The sequence below is a fragment of the Mycteria americana genome, chromosome 15, assembly GCF_035582795.1.
Source record: "Mycteria americana isolate JAX WOST 10 ecotype Jacksonville Zoo and Gardens chromosome 15, USCA_MyAme_1.0, whole genome shotgun sequence".
Classification (NCBI taxonomy): Eukaryota; Metazoa; Chordata; class Aves; order Ciconiiformes; family Ciconiidae; genus Mycteria; species Mycteria americana.
Genome location: NC_134379.1, coordinates 2213540 through 2233222, shown reverse-complemented (window position 1 = coordinate 2233222; position 19683 = coordinate 2213540). Strand labels below are relative to the sequence as shown.

The 19683-nt window shown below is 44.8% G+C and overlaps 1 protein-coding gene across 1 annotated transcript; it reads right to left on the bottom strand.

Moving 5' to 3' along the window:
• Positions 1–518: 518 nt before the first annotated feature.
• On the bottom strand, positions 519–18809 carry HEATR6 (HEAT repeat containing 6). Its single transcript, XM_075517672.1, has 20 exons — positions 18572–18809; positions 17168–17275; positions 16611–16751; positions 15499–15614; positions 13631–13745; positions 13260–13361; positions 12695–12832; positions 11246–11538; positions 10675–10852; positions 10156–10362; positions 9495–9594; positions 8896–9254; positions 7849–7971; positions 7180–7266; positions 6009–6143; positions 4696–4818; positions 3524–3648; positions 2728–2824; positions 2036–2240; positions 519–1548 (listed from the first exon to the last, which is right to left on the bottom strand). The coding sequence occupies exons 1-20, from the start codon at positions 18767–18769 to the stop codon at positions 998–1000; spliced, it is 3501 nt and encodes a 1166-aa protein (XP_075373787.1). The 5' UTR covers positions 18770–18809; the 3' UTR covers positions 519–997.
• Positions 18810–19683: the final 874 nt, after the last annotated feature.

The following is a 19683-nucleotide window of genomic DNA, read 5'->3' as shown; positions in this document are numbered from 1 at the left end:
ATCCCCAAGAGCTTTTATGACAGCCAGGGCTTGCGCTGAGCTCTGTTCAAACATCCACCCAGAGGTTAGGACAGCAGGCACTTAACTCTCAAAGTGCCCCCCAGGCCGGCTCATTCCTGGAGGCATTGATTTGTCCCCAGCAACATCAGAGAGCCCAGTCCTCCACCAGCTATCAGCACAGTAAGCACATAGCAAACAGAGAGCAAGCAGCAGCGTCATGAAGGAATGGGAAGGGGACAGAACTTCAGAAACAAACCCACATGAAGTTTAGAACGTCACTGCACCTCCCACAGAAAGGCGACCGAGCCCCCGGGGTAGCACTGCTTGAAGAGTCAAAATCCCAGCCTCAGAGGACCTACTTTGAATTTTCTGGCTTACGCAGCACGGTACCACCCACCTGGAAACAAGGAATTGGGAGTTTTTGGAAGACAGGATGAGTGAAGGGAGCAGGGAGGCGCAGGCCCTGTGTAAGACACCAGGAACGTAACAGATAAAGGCAAAGTGTGTTTGCTCTAAGCTAGGATTCAAATATTGGCATATTTAGGTTTATTGCAGGAACACAAGAGTGACAACATTTGCAGTGCTCAGAAAAAAACAAAATTCTTCCAGACCCCTCCTTTACAAACATGATTTTGAATGCAGCAGCAATAGTAACAAAATGCTTTTAGGTAAGCTGAGAACAGGCTGTTTTTATAAAACATACAAAGAAGGAAAAGGCATTTGTTTTCCACGTGGTGACACTGTAACAGTTACGTGTACAGACAAAACCAAGTGAGGACAACTTAAGAGCTCACAGAAATATATATATTAAAAAAAAAGTTCTACCGATCTTTTCATCAGGCATTATGAATGATTTAAACAATTTATTTCAAACTTATTAAATACCAACAACAGGAAATTTGTCTTCTGGATACCCTGTGTAAGTGAAAGCAGTGCGTTTCTTCTCTGTGCCCAGTCAGAAGGGTAAGTTATTGGTCACTGAAACAGGCGTTTCTTTCTAAGCCTCTGTTAATTCAGCGGCATTGGCATGGTTTGTCAAGACATCTTCCAGATAAACAGACACCCTTACCCTAGCTTTGCCCTCCAGCTGTTTCTCTATCCCACCGAGATGTTCGATAGCTCCTTTTAATACTCCCTCCCTCTCGCACAAGTCCGTGCGCGTTCCCGCTTCGTTTTCTTCAACTCCGGATTTCAGATATTGCAAGACGTAGGATTTGATCGCATCCCCATCTTCTCTTATGGTTTCCCAAATGACTGGCAGGTCTGTGCTCTTTGCCAGGCTTAACAAATGAAGCAGAGCCTGGCAGATCTGTGTCCTGAGGCTGGCACTGTACTTGAACTCTAGAAAGTCCTCGGTGTCTTCGCTCTTCTGCAAGGCCACCACCAAGGCACTCCAGATTTGGCAGAACTGCTCAGTGGAGCCATAGCATTCCCTCTTGCTAGGGATGGAGAGGGCCATGGCTGATTTGATTCGGACTTTAAAATTCTTGCAGGATTTCACTACTGAGGAAAGTGCACTATATGCTTGCGTGGTCCAAGGAGCCTCTCCTACAAAAAAAAAACCACCCAAAAAACCAAAACACAAAACCAAAAAACCCTTTTCAATCAGTCAAAATATACAAAACTGTAAATGTATCTCCTAAATATTTAATCAGCTTACATTTACTGTATTTATTCTGGTCCAAATGAGAGAATCAGAGGTTATGAAATGAAAAATTAGTTAAAAAAGTTAATCTTCAGAAGTTTTGCAAGAGGAAAAGCGACATTTTGCATCTATTCACAGCTATAATCCCATCCTCACGCTCTTTTCTAACATGACAGATCCAACTGAATACAGCGCAGTTATGCCTGTATTAGCATCCGCAGGATCTGAGCCTATTTCACTGGCAAGGGTTCTGGGAAAGCTATGACAGCAAGATTGAGCTCAGTTTGCTTTCTCCCCCTTTCCCCCCCCAACACATTTGTTAACAGAGACCTTCTTATCAAAACCACAACCTGCTGTGCAAATCCAAAGCCAGCGGGACAAGTTACTCACCGAGTGGCAAGGCAGGGTTCTTAAATACATTCCCCAGCGCGTAACAAGCATTCCAGCGCACTTTCATCGTGGCCTCACTCTGAACAGTAGAAATAAGGGCCTGAAGAGATTCCTCAATGGCTTCCTTAAACCGGGGGTTTGCTATGTGATACGGCTGAAGGAAATGAAGCACATTCCCAAGGGCCCGGACTGCATTACTCTTTACCTGGAACACACATACACAAAAAAAACCATTCTGGCTTTCAGCTTATAGGCAAAGCTTTTGTCAAACCTGCTACAAAAAAATCATGCTCAGAGCCAACAAGGAGCCCATCTGGAATCAGACCGGTGTCTTATCAGACGGTAACTTCCTAAATGCCACTAGAAAGATCATTCTCTGCAAATGGTCACACTGAAAAAAAAAGAAAAAAAGAAAAAAAGAAAAAAAACCCCAAACTACCACAAACCAACCCACCCCAGCCCCCTGCACTGGGGAAAAGTGCAATCAAATGCCCTGCAGGTCAAACAACATGGGAAACCTCCAAACACCAGCCCTCAGGAGAGGATGCTGAGCTGCAGCTCCCCGTCTGTTGGGGCAAAACACCCCAAAGTAACTGGTGCTTTTTCTCCCTTTTCTTTTTTTTTTTTTTTAAATAAAAATGAAGGAGTTAACTACACGATGATAACTCCAGCCTCCTTCCCCTCAGTCGTACCTTGTCTCTGTCCTTTGATGCTTCAGTCGCAGACCGTAACATTTTCAACAGCAGGAGATCAGAAAATTCCTCTTGAAAACTTTGTCCCATGGTTTCCCTAGCAGAAGAACCGCACTGTGAAAGGCCAGCTCAGATGATCCATCCCCAAAGATGTGATACAATCCTTTATAAAGGCGTATGAACAACCTTCACTCTTTAGAAGGCTAATATGTAAGGCAGACCTTACTACATGTGACCACTATGTTTATTAATTTAAAACCAAACTATCAATGCAAGAAAGCCGGTTAGCAATGCATTAAGTCTGTAATAAAAAACAGAGGGCAATGAATTGCTCAGAGGCAATTCTGTAGCAGGAATATATGATAACTATTTCTCCTGTTAAAAATGTAACAGTAGGTTAGACTTCCTTCAGTCTTTGGCTCGAGGAAGTGTTAAATATTTATTAATTTTACTTCTGTGTTACGTTGAAAGTAAATTAACCAGGGAACATGCAATTACACAAAGCAATATACAAGAAATAGAAAACTGAAAAGTAAACTTGGAATATACTCCGGAACTAATGATTAGAAAGACCAAAACCCAAGCAGTTTAGTAGAACTCAACCCCAGATGGATACGGGATACTTATAATACAGCGTCATACACCGGCAGACGCACAGGCTGAAGAGCGGTTAAAAAGAAGCACCCAAGCCAAAGCTTGGCTTTTTTGATACTAAGTAGATTCAGTACCCTCCGTCTGACCCACTGGGAATACGGGCAGAGAGAGGAGCTCCGCGGGCCAAGGTGCGCTTACGTACATGTTGATGATCAGCGTGTCTGTAAGATTGCCCAGGGACCAAGCTGCTTTGGCACGGACGTTCGGAGACTTGTCGTGGAGGGAATTCAGAATAGCGTTTGCTGTGTCTGCCACAAACATCACATCCTATAAAAGTGAAAACTGCTGCAAAGTTAGAAAGTTTTAAAAACTCAGGTGATTTCCTTAATAACAGATACATTCTGGCCTTTCTAGGGAAAATGATAGCTGCACAGAGACCAGCTCTACTAATATACTCTTCTTTTTTAGGTGACAACCTTTAATGTGTTTATGGTGCTCTCTGTACAGCTTTATTTGATCTTTAATTAACAGTCTAAGCCTGCACGCTGACCAAGTTCACCACTCTCTTGGGTAGCTGTTGCTGAAAGGTTTCAATGTATTATTTAAGTTCGTTGGTGCTTTAGTTACTTTGGATTTTAACATAATTACCTGGACTGCCAATCTTATACTCATCAAATCCCACTCTTAAGAAAGTAATTGCCTCTCCAGACTCCCTGTTGAGCTGCCTGTCTAATCTTCTCTTCTGTGGCACATTACATTTCATTTTCAATCCCTTGCCTATGGTAAAGGATTTTCTTTCAAAATATTTTGGACTCAAATCTCAACGTCAGCTACTGCATAAATTTATTACAATCACCCATGTAAGGCCACACTGCAAAACCTACAGAGTCTTCCAGCTCAGCCAAGCTAAGATCAATTTTTTGGTGGAAACAAGAGAGCCTTTTTCTCTAAATGAGATTTACTTCTTAGTTTTAAGCAAAACTGAAGCCTTCCCATTAAAAACTTGTTAAACTCTACCGAGCGCTGTACAGCCTTCGTCCCAGCTCTACCTCATCTCTTGCAGCTCCTTTGTGCCAACTAGCCTCTCCCACTTGTGTCCCTGAGACCTCAGGGAAGATCCTGACCTCCCTCCTTTTGCTCTCACTTATGAGGCACCCTGGCTTCTGCTTCGTCTCTTAAAACCACACTGGTTCTGTTCACCACACAGGAGGCAAGAGCAGGTCTGGAGACAGTACAGAAAAGCTATATACACACTACAGACCAAAAGCAAGAAAGGAGGCCAATTCATTCCAAAAGAACTCACGTTCCACATCTTCTGGTTCATTAAACCCATTATAAAATGGCTCAAAATAAGAAAAATGGGCCAGTTCTGACCTGCCGAAGGCAAGAGAAGAGGATGTAGACTCCAAGCGCACGTGCGGCAGCAGCTTTTACCAACGGGTTCTCACTGTGGTTCAGGCCAAGAAGCAGAGTGACACACAGTATCTGCTGGTCATTCTGCAACGACAAGCAGGCATGGCAATAGAGAGGCACTGAAAAGATCTCTGTCCCACAAAGATGACAACTGACAAATACTCTGGAAGACCCTAATATGTGGAATCTATAGAAGTTACCATTCAGAGTGTACTCTCTTCTTTAAAGTAAATTGACTGGCATTTCAGGATGCCGCACAGGAAACGGGAATGCTTCCAGCAAACGTGATCTTGTTGCTGTTAGATAAGACCACAAAGGAAACCAAAATATTAACTATCATCCAAACACAGAAGGCAGGGCCCATCAGAGGTAAAACAGACTGGATCGGTTGCATTTTCCTGTCTTACTTCACTCTTTCCCCTTCATTAACAAGGACAGCCAGGCAGATTAAGTTCATCCTGGGCAGATTGTCAGTTTACCAACCCATGACAAAGATTTTGTTTCATCAGAGCAAAGGGTCAGAGTGGGCACTGACTTGACCCCACACGGCCACAGGGACAAGAGAGTGTATGGGATCAAAGTACAGAGTGATGAAGTACATGCTGTACTTGGAGAAACCAGACTGAGAATTCCAGAGATACTGCTGTACTAGCAATTCCTGGGCAAATGAAATCTGGCAAAGTACTCCCCATCAAGAAGGGCACAGTGACATGAAAGGAGCTGCACAATGCAGCGGTGATACGCTGCCAAGGCTTTCATGTTTAAAAGTATATTTCACGTTGCAAAAGGAGAGTAAGGCCAACACACTTGTTTGCTTCTGCCTGGGCAATCACTGCAGTTTAGTGTTTTAAAAGCCAGCCAAAAGAAAAAACATGCATGCAAACTGGTGAACAACGTCAGTCCATGGCTGTTAGCTCAGCTGTCTCTTCAAGCGCTTAACCAGCAAAATAACAACCCTTCACCCCTCCCTCACGCAATGAAATTCTTGCCCTCCATCTCCCGTGCATCATCACCAAGGCTGAGTATTCATGGCAGGGCCAAGCAGCTTCTGTGACCCACAGTTTAATTGTTTTGACAGGCTAATTACTCCCAATATTGCCTTTTCCAGTCTTCAATAGTCACAACTTGTTCAGAATGTAAAAAAAAAAAAATTCTGGCAGATTCCTCTACCCTCTCCTTATAAGTTTGAAAAGGCTTTACACTCCTGTAATCTGGTAGACAAGAACAAAGCCTCAATAGGTGAAAATGCCACACTTAAAGGAGTGCTCTCTTACCTGCAGACGGCTGAAAGCTTCTGGCAGGATAGAGGACAGGGCATCGCAGGCGCTTGTCTGAAGAGTCGCATGCGGAGAGTTCTGAAGAGTGCCAGGTAGAGGGCCATTTAACATCATAGTCCAGAAAGTTACAACCTACAGAAGAAGCAGCCAGGTTTACCCACTTAAACTCAGCAATTATGCCTAAGTTCTGTGATAGACTGTCTTTTTCTATGACCAACTTTAAGACATACTCACAGCAGGTAGCATAATCACATGTGAAAGTGATTACAACTGTTTGGAAGCCTATACTACTTAGCATTCAGAAACATTTTAAAGACATTTTCGTACTGCTATCAAGTACTTATTCACTGAGTTCTGTTTGTTTCCTTCTCAAGGCCACATACACTCAGATTAGATTGCATTAGGTAGAATTACGATTCCATTCTTGAATCCACACAGCTGGGTATTTTCATTTGCCTGACAATTTACATTCATATCAAGTGACAGGAAGCCGGTGCAACTGGACACGTTTCCTACCCTGGAGGGTCACTGGTGACCGGCTCAAAACTTAGCATACGCCAAAGAAATTTTTAAAATTGCCTTGTGTTCACAGAAGCAAGACAAACAGGCCAACATTACTACTAGAATGCCAGTTCCTCAGCTTCCGCAAACTTATCCAGCAGACAGCCTCAAACAATGAATTTTTCTGAAATCACATATATTATGGTTCTGGCCACTTTCTCTGCACTTGTGAGCAGCCAGAACACACAGGCTGGCTCTTGTAACGATGCAAACTCACCAAAACTCTAAAAGTGTATGTCTAGGTTTTACGCAGCAGTAATGACGTATGCAAAACCTGCGCTGTTCTTCCAGCTTTCTGACTTACAGCAGGCAGGAAGAGGAGGGACGAGGAAAGGCAGAGAGGCAGTGTTAACATCATGTAAAAGAAAAAAAAAAAAACCCACACCACAAAAAAACAACACGCCTGCCTACAGACAAAAACAAATGCAAAAATAATGCAGGAAGTCTCCAAAAATTCTATATATCAGCACCTATAAAGCCACAGGGTACTGAGTCCCTTTCTGCTTTCCTGCAATTGGTTTATCTGTATCCGTGCCAGTAACTTTGCAGAGAGTTCAAGAAAGGAAGCTCAGTGAAGTGGAATCTCAGAGGGAGCCCACACACTTACCATGCTGACAGGTACTCTCTGATCAGGGGCAACGGCTGAATCGGGTTTGTACTGCTGTAGTACACCTGTGCCCAGCTCCTCCAGAAGCTGCAAGGAAACAAAAAGCAAATTAGGTCTTTACCAAGGATGACTCAAGTACCATGGAACTATAGCAACCCTTACCTAGGACTATACTTACTTGCCCAGGGAATAAAAATAAAAGATTCAGTATTGTTTTGGACTCTATTCTGTCCCTGCTAGTGAAGAAATTAGGTGAAAAGCCTTTCTTACATAAAGTCTCCAGCTAGAACAGCATAACAAATTGCCACGCAAAGAGGAAATCCCTCTGAGCTTTCCTTTGGGTGACAGACTACAGTTCCTGCAGCAGCCGATGCAAATCAGGGAAGGGCCAGTGTTATAGTCCTTGCATTTCCCCAGCTTCCTGGTGACTCAGCACAGCAACAAAATTCTGCTAAGAATTCAAGATTGGAAGCAGAAGGTGCATTTCTCAAAGTGTCAGGGTACTGCACTTCCCAAAGAGCTACAGCAGACACCAGCTCTTGACGGTGTGCTACATCAAACACACAAAGACGCTCTGAATATTCATCGCTACTCATCTGTATTTGCAAAGCACCCTAATAGATAGAATGGACTTGGTAAAACAACGTTGATGTTTCCTCATGCTCTTACTTTGGCTCCATGAAGCTGAATGGATGGATCCATTTCTTCCATGCATCTGCAAGCCACTTCTCCAAGTTCTAGGAAATAGCTCTGAGCCATAGAGAAATAACCTTTTACAAGAAGAGCCAACACCTAAACACAAACAAAAGAAGTTCCATTCAGCATTTTTTCCTTCTATCAAACCAAAATACCCCAGATACACACAGAGAGGACATTAATGGGCTAACCAACATGGGACCATATACTAAACTCTGATGTAACAGACACACCTTGCAGCACAACTTCTAGAATACTACAGCTAATTAAAAACCTCTCTATTCCATGATCTTGTTCAAAAAAGGGCCACAAAAGCACTATCAGGTAGCAACACAATGAATTATTTACTGTAAATGAGGTCTCCTGTAGCTAAAAAACTAAGCAAGAGTGCCTGTAAGAGCAACACATTCTGCATCTCCTGTAATACTGCTGCTGCGTTCTGTGAAGCTGGATTTAACAAATATTTGTTGTTCCAGAAAAAGAGTGAGACTCCTTGGGATACACATTACAGAATCTTACTATTTTCTGTGGTTACATGAAAAAAACCAAGGCCAAGTCTCAACATTCACAGGTACTCCTTTAGTCATACCAGCATCACTCCATAGTCCCTTGCAGACTGTTCTTTGACTGCAAGGTTCTTCCCCACCGTTTTCCAGCAAAACTTTAATTTAGATTCTGTATGGAGGAGTTTGCATGGGGAAGACTCACAGCCTTCACCAGACGCCAGCACACACCCCTAAATATTTAAAAATCTCGAAGGTAACAAAAATCACAGGCAGATGAACTTACTGCAGCAGGTTTACTATGGGACAGTTATGCTGTGGCCACAGGCACGGAAACAAAACGTTACTGCTCTTTCAGTCACAGCAGCTCAGACATGCTGCACTAGCAAATGCTTTAGCCTAAATCTCACTGAAAGAACTAGGAGCAAAGGCAATCCACAACTGAGGCTTGGCTGACATGAAGTAATTTGATATTGTACCAAGCTATTCATTTTACAAGCCAGCTGTTCATCCCCACCTGTAAGGATTCCAGTCGAAGGGGACAGGGTTCATAAATGCTGGAAAACGATGGAAAGTTAGCATCGCTGTCAGAACAGGAATCCTCTCTGGGCAGAACAATGATGGAAACGCAGAGACGGAGAAGCCAGCATGGTTCTGAAGATGTACATCCTGCTGGATTATCTAGAGGCTCCCCTTCTGAGGGGAGTGCTTTTCTCCACTGCTCAGAAGAATTAAAACGGTGAGGGGTTGCGCTACCACTATTACTTAGCCCTGAAGAACTAGGCTGTTGCAAAAGTAACTGCACCTCTGGTAAAGGTGCTTGGACAGATACTATGGCCCCTAATAATGTGAGACTAGAAACTCGAACATTAACATCTGCAAGAAAGAACAGGGCGGGGGAAGAAAAAGCCAGTCCGTTAGCATCTCACTGACACATCAGCATCCTTCTTCAACACTTTTCAGACAAGAGAGATCATAACATATAATTCGATACCCATACATATGTTTACGTATTTATGAAGCATGGGGGGGAAAATCCACAATTATTTTGTAATAACCAATGCTGAATTAAGGTATAACATAGACACAGAGGCTCCAGCCAAACAGAATGCAAACCTTTATGACAAATGTATGGCTTTATCTGGTTCCAAACTCTTGTCAGCAACCCAGGTTTTAAACGGCTGTATGGTGCATTTGAAACCAAATTTGCAAGGCACTGAAACACACAAAAGAACATACATGGAGTGGTGGTTACAATGTCAGCCTGGCCTCCAACAGATTTGTTTTTACATTTGCAATTTAGGTCATTTAGACAGCTAATTATCTGAGGGCACCTGAAAACAAATGCCCCAATTATCTGCTGTTTGAAAACTGGTAACAAACTTGGCTCCTAAGAACAAGTATTTAACTACTGTGACCTGGCATAAAGACCAAGGAATTTCAATAGCCCACGGAAAGCTTTTTTTGCCAATTTGGATTCCATTTCTAAAGCCAACGTGAGTCTTCAGAATCATTTCATAGGTTCATTCAGCTCCAGAAAGACTACACGAAAGAAATGCAGGAACGAGAGAATTGTGCTGAAGAGAAAAGAAACCCTAGGACTCTGTCGGAAGACTCAGTCAATGAAGCCTTGTGAGACAACAACAGTCTATTTCCCACCACCCCCGCCTCAGTCCTCAACAGCTACAGTAACTTCTGTGCAATCTTTCTTCAAGACTTAATCTAGAGACCAATATCATCTCCGGGGCAGCATCTGAAACATTTACAGTACAGTTACCTTGACTATTTGTGTCAGTGTTTGAGAAGAGGATTCTGCCACCAGGGCTAGCAGCAGGCAGCGGTGCAGCTCCCGGATGCTAGAAGCAATAGTTACAGAGAAGGGAGTAAAAGCTCTCTTGTGATCATTAGCATCTTCAGCAACAGAAAGAAACTGCTTAGAACCTTCCAGGATGGCTGAGAGAACTTGAAGAGCACAGGCACGGGTCTGAAATGATAAAACATTCCTGTTACCCACTTTTAACACCCTCCTTTGAGCTGACGGAGAATTTTAAAATTGATGAAAGTCTCTTTCTCCAGCAACAGAAGATTCAACTCCAACTATCTTTTCCCATAACTTTAAGCAGTATACAACCAATCCTTTGTTTCCTTAACCAACACATCCTCTTTCATCTCTTGCGGTACAGTGACCAAGAAACACAGATACAGCAGCCAAAGTACTTACTGAAGGCCAGAGAAGACAACTCTTAAGATTAACATTGGAAAAATACAATGCTTTTTCTACTCAGAACTACCTCACCTTTGGAGAAGGGTCCTTTAAAGCAATAGTCATCAGGGACACTGACTGGGGGCTGCCAATACCCGGTGCATCAGGAACAAACGCTGACCAGTAGCCATAAAGAACTCTTTTTTCTATTGATTTTATAGCAGAAAGGAAACAGGCTAGAGCCCCTTGACGAACATTGGCTTGGTAAGATCTTAAAAACAAACAAAAAGATTAATGAAATAGCAGCAGTGAGAAGTAATGAACTTACCCCCTTTCACTGATATTAGTGGCTAGCTGTGACAAGACATTTTTTACAAGAACAGGAAGAGAAAGAACAAATTTACTTTCAAACCAATACAAATTACTGCCTTCCAATTTTCTTGTATCACCACATAAATCAAAAGGAAAAGTTATTTCCTCAACAGTTTTGATTACGAACAAAGCGTTAGGATCCTGTGGAAGTGTAAAAGTCTGCACGCATGTAACATTTGTGCCAGATCTACAGGAACAGAAGGTATGCTTTAACACGGTGCATGAGCTTAAATTGTCATGAACAACAGTACACTCTGCTACCACGCTTTACGTTTACATGAACAACAAGCACCTCATTTTGCTCTGTATTCCACCTTCAGCATCAGAATATTCCGACTCACTGCTGCTGATTCTTTTCCAACTAGTATAATGTGAAGACAAGTGATCCTTTCCAGCAGGCACATATGCAACATCTGATGCACGAGTCCGAGGATCCGAACAGGGACTGTTCTGCACATCCCCCAAGTGTAATTTCAGCATGTCGGCTCCAAGGACTGATTCATTTCCTGCATCACCCAAATCTTCTCTTCCTTCTTCCCCAACCTCTCCCTTCTTTTGTTTCCCTTTGGATTTTTTTCTACGGTTCTGTTTTAAGACAAAAAATAGATTTTTTTTTTTTTTTAATCTTTTGAAATAATATCTAGAAAGACATGCAAACATTTTATAGTTGTAAATCTTTTACTAAGGGAAAAAGGTCTCATCTGAAAACAAAACTAATTGCTAATCCACAATAAAAGCAGAGCTTAATATAATAAATCATGTACCCTCCGTATAGTACATCAACATCAAATTATACAAGTTTCTAAATGAGTTTTTAGATGAGATTTAGTTTAACCAGGAGTTATCACAGCTATTTAGCATTCTTCTGATGCAACAATACTGCACAGAAGTGCAATTATACGTATGTGCAATACTGTACATACAGAAACAGCCACTTCTTTAGTATCTGAGAGTCTGCAAACTCTGCTTTTTAGTAACAACAGTAACATCAGTATAGTAATACCTTAATGTAAGTACGCAGTTTATATCTCAATAGCCTCAAAAATTAAGCTTTGGCCTCTTCATCAGTAAAGCAAGAGATTTCCTAGAAAACTTTCTGTTTGAAATATGATTTTTAACTAAAGTGATTAAAGAAGAGGAACACTAAATACTTCTGTAGTTCTTTTAGATTTACAGTAGGTATTTAACATCTAAAAAGAAACAAGTCAACATGACTATACAACTTTATTTTCTCTAAGGTCTTTCAGATAATCAGTAATCCAAAATGTTTACAGGGTTAAAAAATAACCTGTAGAAGGATTAAGCAGAATACATGGAGGAGGAGGGAGGAAATCAGTCTCTGGATGAACTTGACTTCCCTAAGAAAGAGTCAAACAATTGTGCAAGTGTTAGGAGAGAAAATGTAACTTATAAAATAAAAAGCTTTGGCTAGTCTGCACGCACCAATCCCATGTCTGCAGGCCAAGAATTCTTGGCTATAGATGAGTAACTGATGCACACAGCTTAACTCAGGAAAACCAATCTCTGCAGAGCCGTTTGTTCTCGTCATCTCAGTTTACAAAGCAATTTTACTCAGTGCAGAGAGTCATAATCAACACCTTTAAAGCAAAGAATGTGAAATGTATCACATGCTCAGAACACAAAGAGCCTGTTAGCCACTAATATCACGTCAAGTAACATACAACCGCAACAAACACGCGCACAATGAGCATGCAGTAGAATCAGAATAATTTCAGCTTACCCCGGTCTGCTTAAAGGCGGCTGGTTCTGATGGTTCCTGTTTGACGGGAGACCTTTTATCATACTGAGGCAACGGAGCCGGGTACAAGGCTGCGGGCATTTCTATGCTCAGTCCTGGCAGTCCATGAAACATGCATTTCTAGAACAGTAACAAAAACGTTAGCATACTTTTCCTTTTTGATGCACACAGATTTACTGTGTATTTACTCAGGTGTTCATCAATTTTCAGTTGGGCTTGTGATCCTTCCCCCAGGACTTGTCTTTTCCCATGCTATGTAACAGCTATGCAACATCGGAAATTCAATGATCTCTAGAAGGATTTTAAGTAGCTCCAAAAAAATGAACCTCCCATCTTTCTCTCACATTCTTGTGTGGAAAGCGCAGTTAAGATGCTGCGAGAGAAACTCAATGTCTTTTTCTTTGCGTCTCACACTACATTTCCCCCCATGCTCAGGCTTCTCTGCTCCCTCTCTCTCATCTTCTCCTACTGTTTCCCACTTAACAAGCACCTGGAACAAGCACCTTCCAGTATCTGCCTCTTTCTCAAGGTGGATTTAAGTATTTACCTTTAATACTGCAAGAAGAGATCCAATTTGGTCAGTTTGCATTAGTTTCATCTTCCCACCATTGAGAAGCGACTGGATGCCTTTCAGTGCATTTTGCAGTAACTGAAAACCAACACACAGAATTACTTACTTTTCTTTCCCAAAACATTGAAGGTTCACATCTTTCCAGTGACCTTCTAGGCAATTACAGTTTTGCTCAACATAATTACTGGGACAGTTACTTATGTTCATTTTAAAAAAAAAAAAAAAAAAAGGCTATTTAAGCAAAATCTCAGTTGACAATATTCCAAATTTCATATACTCCAAATTCCAATATTCCAGCAGCACAATCTCCTAATTAGAATATTCTAGACAATCAGACTCATACTTACCATGCAAAAAGTGATGTCATCTACATCAGAGGTTTTTGAAGACTGCAAAACACTTAGAAAAGTTTGAAAACAGACACTTCTGTAGGACTCATCCAAGTATGGCTGTCCAGGCACACTAAAATTAAAGCAGGAGGAGACAAATGGTTGGTTTACAGTCTGTCCCACAGCTTTATACAGTTACACAAACTCAGATCCAAGCCCTCTGCTAGACCGAAGAGCACAGCCCCGGATGGATGGACGGCTCTTTGAAAGGGATCAGCTCTACCACTATAAAGAACAAAAGGAATCCTTCTGCACAAAGAGCTAGGACAACCATAGTGTGCCTTACACCTCCTCTGCTTCTGTGGCCACCTTCTCAATTACAATTACTCTCTAAGCATAGCTTAACAAGCTGTCATGCTTATAAATGCTTTTTAGGCAAAATTTGACATTGAAAAAGACCTAGAATTACTTTTGCCGTTTCCCTAGTTTCCATGAAGTCTGGGCAACCTTAACATGCTGAAACATTTTAACATCCACTTGACTTACTGCATGAAGAGAGAGGGCAACCGCATCACTTCATCTTTGCTACCTTGAGTACCATTTAGTAAGAGCTGGCCATTGTTGCAGTGGATTTAGAGTCATTAAACAAATTCTTTTGTAATGGATTCCTAAGCACCTGGTTCCAACACATTTAATTACTTCAAGCCATCAAGGCATGTTTGATAATACTCACAGGAAAACTCTAATATTGCAAGTGGTTTTCCTGAAATTAGAATCAGAGAACAGTTGAGGTTGGAAGGGACTTCTGGAGATCATCTAGTCCAACCCCTTGTTTGAAGTAGGGTCAACCAGAGCAGGTTGCCCAGGACCGGGTCCAGTCAGGTTTTGAATATCTCCAAGGATGGAGACTCCATGGCCAATCTGGGCAACTGGTTCCAGTGTTCGATAATCCTTACTTCTTTTTTTCCCCCGCCTCTTGTGTTTAATCGGAATTTCCTGTATTTCAGTTTGTGCCTATTGCCTCTTGTCCTTTCACTGGGCACCACTGAGAACAGTCTGGCTCTGTCATCTTCATTCCTTGCCATCATATATTTATACACATCGGTAAGATCCTCACTGAGCCTTCTCGTCTCCAGGCTAAACAATCCCAACTCTCCACATAGAAAAATCATCATGCCCAAAACTGCCAGATGTTGCATATTTACATTAAGTAGTTCTTCAGACTTCATCTATAAGTGCTGAAATTCCAAACTTTTGTGTTTGGTTTTTAAAAAACAAAAAAAAAAAAAATCAAAAAAACCCCACAAAACAAACCACAAAACAAAAAAACCCCACAAGCCATCTGTTCAGGAGAACTATTAACTGAAAACTCTTTACAGAAAGTCCAAGTATCTATTGCTTTTATTAATTGCTTGCTTGCCCACAGAGCCTGGTTAATCAAAATTTTTCCCGTATAGCAGCTAATAAAGATTTGATGTTGCTGTGGCATCAGCATATTTACACATGGAATGGAAAAAATGGATGAATTGCAAAAGAATAACTGACAATCACTATAAAAACTTGTAACTGGCAACTTCTTATGCAAAATTAACCCAAAGAATCACTGCAGGGACCAGACAGCACAACACTTTCTCTTTTCTTCCCTAAACTAATCTCCATTAACATTATTTCTGGAAGACTGAGAGTTTACAGTTTTATCCACAGATGATACAATATCTCGGAGGAGTAAAGTTTTAGATTTCGAATTCACGCATATACACCTTACTGGTCCTAACACAAACAGCAGAGCAGCTGTCTGTGCTGTCAGATGTGTATCTTCTAAAGCATCCATCATCCACACCACTTCCAGAGCATCCACTCCACCACCTGGAAAGGCTCGTACGCACCTGAGACACAGGTTTGCCATGCTGCGTACTGCTGCCCTCCTGAGTTCCACGTCTGGCTGAGCAGAATCACTGAACCGCACCAAGAGCCCAGTCTTGCCCAGCAAATCTGGGAGATACTAAAACAAACCACCAAAAGTCATTAGGGGTCACTGCTCTTCTCTCCAGCCTCCTGGTTCTTCTGTTTGGTAGCTAAACGTATCTATGCTACAAAAGATTTGTCAGCTGCAATTTCAGATTCCATAGGCAGATTATGTTTTTTTAAAATGACATGAAAATATCAGTTTCCAAAGTTCTCTTATTTTGTATTAAAGAAGTATTGAGCGTGAGCACAGTTCAGACCGAGTCCCAGTTTGTGCTTTCTTCCCAGACATAAAGCTAAGTTAGTAACAACTGCTGTACCAAATTGCTGCGGTTATACAGGCTACAAACCCACACAAGCTGGCAGCTCCAAAACTGCTAGCATCACCACCCTGCGCTTCAGCCCAACAGCAGAAGCTGCTCTGCAAGCTGGCAAGAGCTGGTGACAGCAGAGGAATTCAGCATATCAAACACTATCAGTCACACTGCAGCAACGAGGAGCTTCGTACGAACCTCAGGATTGATACCCGATAGTCTCCAGTTTGAAACGGCTTTGAGCCCACCGCACACTAAAGACCTGATCTGGTTACAGGATAAATTTCAGGATCCTCAATGGAGCCTGCTGAGTAATGTGCAATTTGAAGCTCCCCGCGTTCTTCCTGCCTGAGACACAGGCATACCAGGGTGGTTAGTCCGCAGACTAAGCCTGGTGCCCTTCCTTAATAGCGTGCCTTTGGCTCAAGCCGGGTAATTGGTGGTCCCTACAGCTGCAGCCTGCAGGTATAGAGGGATTCGGCATGGGAAGAATTTGTTATCTACTGATTATTAGTATACACACCTATCACAGCCGAAATTCAACCTTTCCACAAATATCAGTCACTATTTAAATGGGATTATTCTTAACATAAAAGGTGTGGTGATTTGAGAACATGATACTTTTTTATTCTTTCTTTTGGGAGGAAAAAAAAAAAGAAAGAAACAGCAAAAGGGTGCGAGTATTTTTGTGGTTACTTTCTTTTAGCTTGTAAACTCACCTTCTGACATTTAGGTCCATTATTGTAAACAAGAGCTGCTAAGGCTTGCAGAATTTCAACATGTGTCCAAGAGCTGCACTGCTTAAGAGCAGAGATGCAGTAGGAGAGAAGAAAATTCAAGTTCTGTTCATCAACCATCACCTGTCATAACAGAAAAGGACTGTGGTCAAGAAAACATCGTCATGTACTGCTGGAGGCAATATACCCAGATATATTGGTTACAGACTCCGGTGATCTGGAGGTTAAAATTACACACCATCACAGAATCAGCCAACACTTAAGAAATGGCTAAATCAACACAAGTGTCCTATAACCAAGAGCGTATCCGATGGTGTATCGCTTCTGACCGAGAGCTGTTTTCATATGAGGAACCATGCTAGAGCCACAGACCAGAACCTCAGCTAAGAGCAAACAAGCAAAACAGTGAAAATCCAAGAAACTCTGCATGAAGGTCAGCTCCATACCCCATAAAAAGAGACAGAAGGCCTCTCTGGCTTAGTGGGGGATGAGGGAGCCAGCACACAGGAAAAGGAGGGACAAGGCCAAACTTTCCGTACCTGAAATTTGTTAAGTAAATGATGGATAAGCTGACAAACTTTGCTGACAAGATGTTCCTGATCAAGGTGAACCAGCTGACAGGCTTGGACAAGCAGAGCACAAACATCCTGGAAAAGAAAGCCTCAGTTTATTATTTAGAGACTACAAAGCTAGGGTGGAAACCACGTCATCAGCTAAGACTTTGATCACACAACCAGATCTGCGTGTGGATACCACTAACATCAATGCACATGGATAATGTAAGGAAACGAATGAAACTTCCACTAGTGAGCTTCCCCTCAGCTCTCTACAGACCTTCATCCCGAGGCAGGGATATGCTGACATGGATTCAAATTGCAGGAGTGCTGCTCAAGGATACCGCTTAAACACGGGAGCAAAACCAAAGCCAATAAGACAGGCAAAAGAAAAATACAAAGTTAGGTTAAGGAACAGAAGGAGGGAAAAAGGAGCCCTGTCCAAAAAAAAAATCACTTAATTCCAAAATGCAAAGTAAGTCTACTCTGGAAATAAAATGAAGAAAAATCGGTAAGTCGGCACTGTTTAGAGCGTAGTAACGAAGTACGGTGTGTTCCCAATGAGGCAGTATCAGTATTGCAAAACGACAGCATTCAGCTGTCAAGGGCTTACTTTAAGACTTGAAAGTTTTTTAATTGTTTGAATAGCAGACCGTGAAAATTGCCAAGTCCCCGTGCCTCCAGTCCGTGCCTCCAGTGGGGACTGCCCACTCACTGGTGTCACCCACCATCTCCACCAGCGCTCACGCCCTCCCGCCGCCGGGGGTTTCGGCAGGGTTTTGGCACACGCCAGCGGAGCTCCCAAATCACCGCAGAGGCGGGGATGGGAACCAGGGGCGGGCGAAGGCAGGAGAGAACGCGGCCGTGGGGAGGGGAGCGGAAGACGTGCAGGAAAATCCACGGCCCGTGGGGAGCCGCAGGCTGGTACGTGCAGGGCTGCTGCGTGGAGGCACCGGGCGAGATGGCTGCGGGCGCCTCCACGCGAGTCTGCGCGCACCCGTGGGCGGGCACACCCGGGAAAGCGCCTGCACGCCCCCCTCGGTGCGCGCACCCACGTTTAAGGGCACGCACACGCGTGTCCCCCCCGCGAGCATCCATCCATCCATCCATCCATCCCTCCCTCCCTCCATCCATCCATGCCTCCCTCCATCCAGGTGGGCGAGAGCCCCGTGTAAGTGCGCGCTCACACCCGCGTGACGTGCACACTCCCGTGACGTGCACACCCACGTGCGAGCGCCTTCCCCCCCCCCCCCCCCCAGCGTGCACATCCCCGTGCGTGTGCGCGCCCCGCGCCGGCCCCGCCAGTGCGGGCGGCGGGAGCCCCGGCGTCGCTCGGCCCCCCCCGGCCCCGGCCCCTCGGCCCCGCTCCCCGGCCGGGCCCCGCGGTACCTGCGGGCTGGGCCCGGCCGCCGGCGCCGGCCCGCAGCTCTCCGAGATGAGCTGGTCGAAGAGCAGGTGGAGCTCGGTGCGGCGGCCGCTGTCGGGCCGCTCCGCGCCGGGCTGAGGCCGCAGGGCGCCCAGCCGCGCCAGGTAACGGCGGAAGGAGCCGCCCGGCTCCGGCTCCTCCGGCCCCGCCACGGCCGCCATCTTCCGCCCTCCCGGCAGCGGCGCTATGGCAACGGGGAGCACTTCCGGGGCGGGGGCCCGGGGCGCGGCGGGCGGGCTGCGGGCCGGGCTCGGGGCGGCGGGTAAAACCCGGTGTGGGGAAGCAGGGAGCCCGGCCGGGGAGCCCCCGCACTGCGCCCCGGGGCCCGCGTTTGCCCCGCGGGCCAGTTTTTCACCTCGAAGGAAGGTGGGAATAAGCGAGGGGGGAGCCCCGGGGCGCGGCGGCAGGCCCGGCACGCCCGCTGGTGTCAGGGCAGGGAGGCAGCCGGCCCCGGCCTCGCGGGTTTGCAGGGAGCGGCATTCTGCATGGCTGAGGGGCTGCAGGCCTGCGCATATGTCCAGCAGGCGCAGGGGCCGCAGCCGTGCCACCCTCACAGCCGTGCCACCCTCACAGCCATGGCATCCTCACAGCCGTGACACCCTCACAGCTGTGACACCCTCACAGCCGTGGCATCCTCACAGCCATGGCATCCTCACAGCCGTGACACCCTCACAGCCATGGCATCCTCACAGCCGTGACACCCTCACAGCCGTGACACCCTCACAGCCATGGCATCCTCACAGCCATGGCATCCTCACAGCCATGGCATCCTCACAGCCGTGACACCCTCACAGCCATGGCATCCTCACAGCCGTGACACCCTCACAGCCATGGCCACCTTCACGGCTGAGCCACGCTTACAGCTGTGACACCCTCACAGCTGTGCCACGCTCACAGCCGTGCCACACTCAGAGCCATGACACCGTCACAGCCCTGTCATGCTCGCAGCCCTGTCACACTCACAGCCGTGTCATGCTCGCAGCCGTGACACCCTCACAGCCGTGACACCCTCACAGCCATGGCATCCTCACAGCCATGCCACCCTCACAGCCGTGACACCCTCACAGCCATGGCC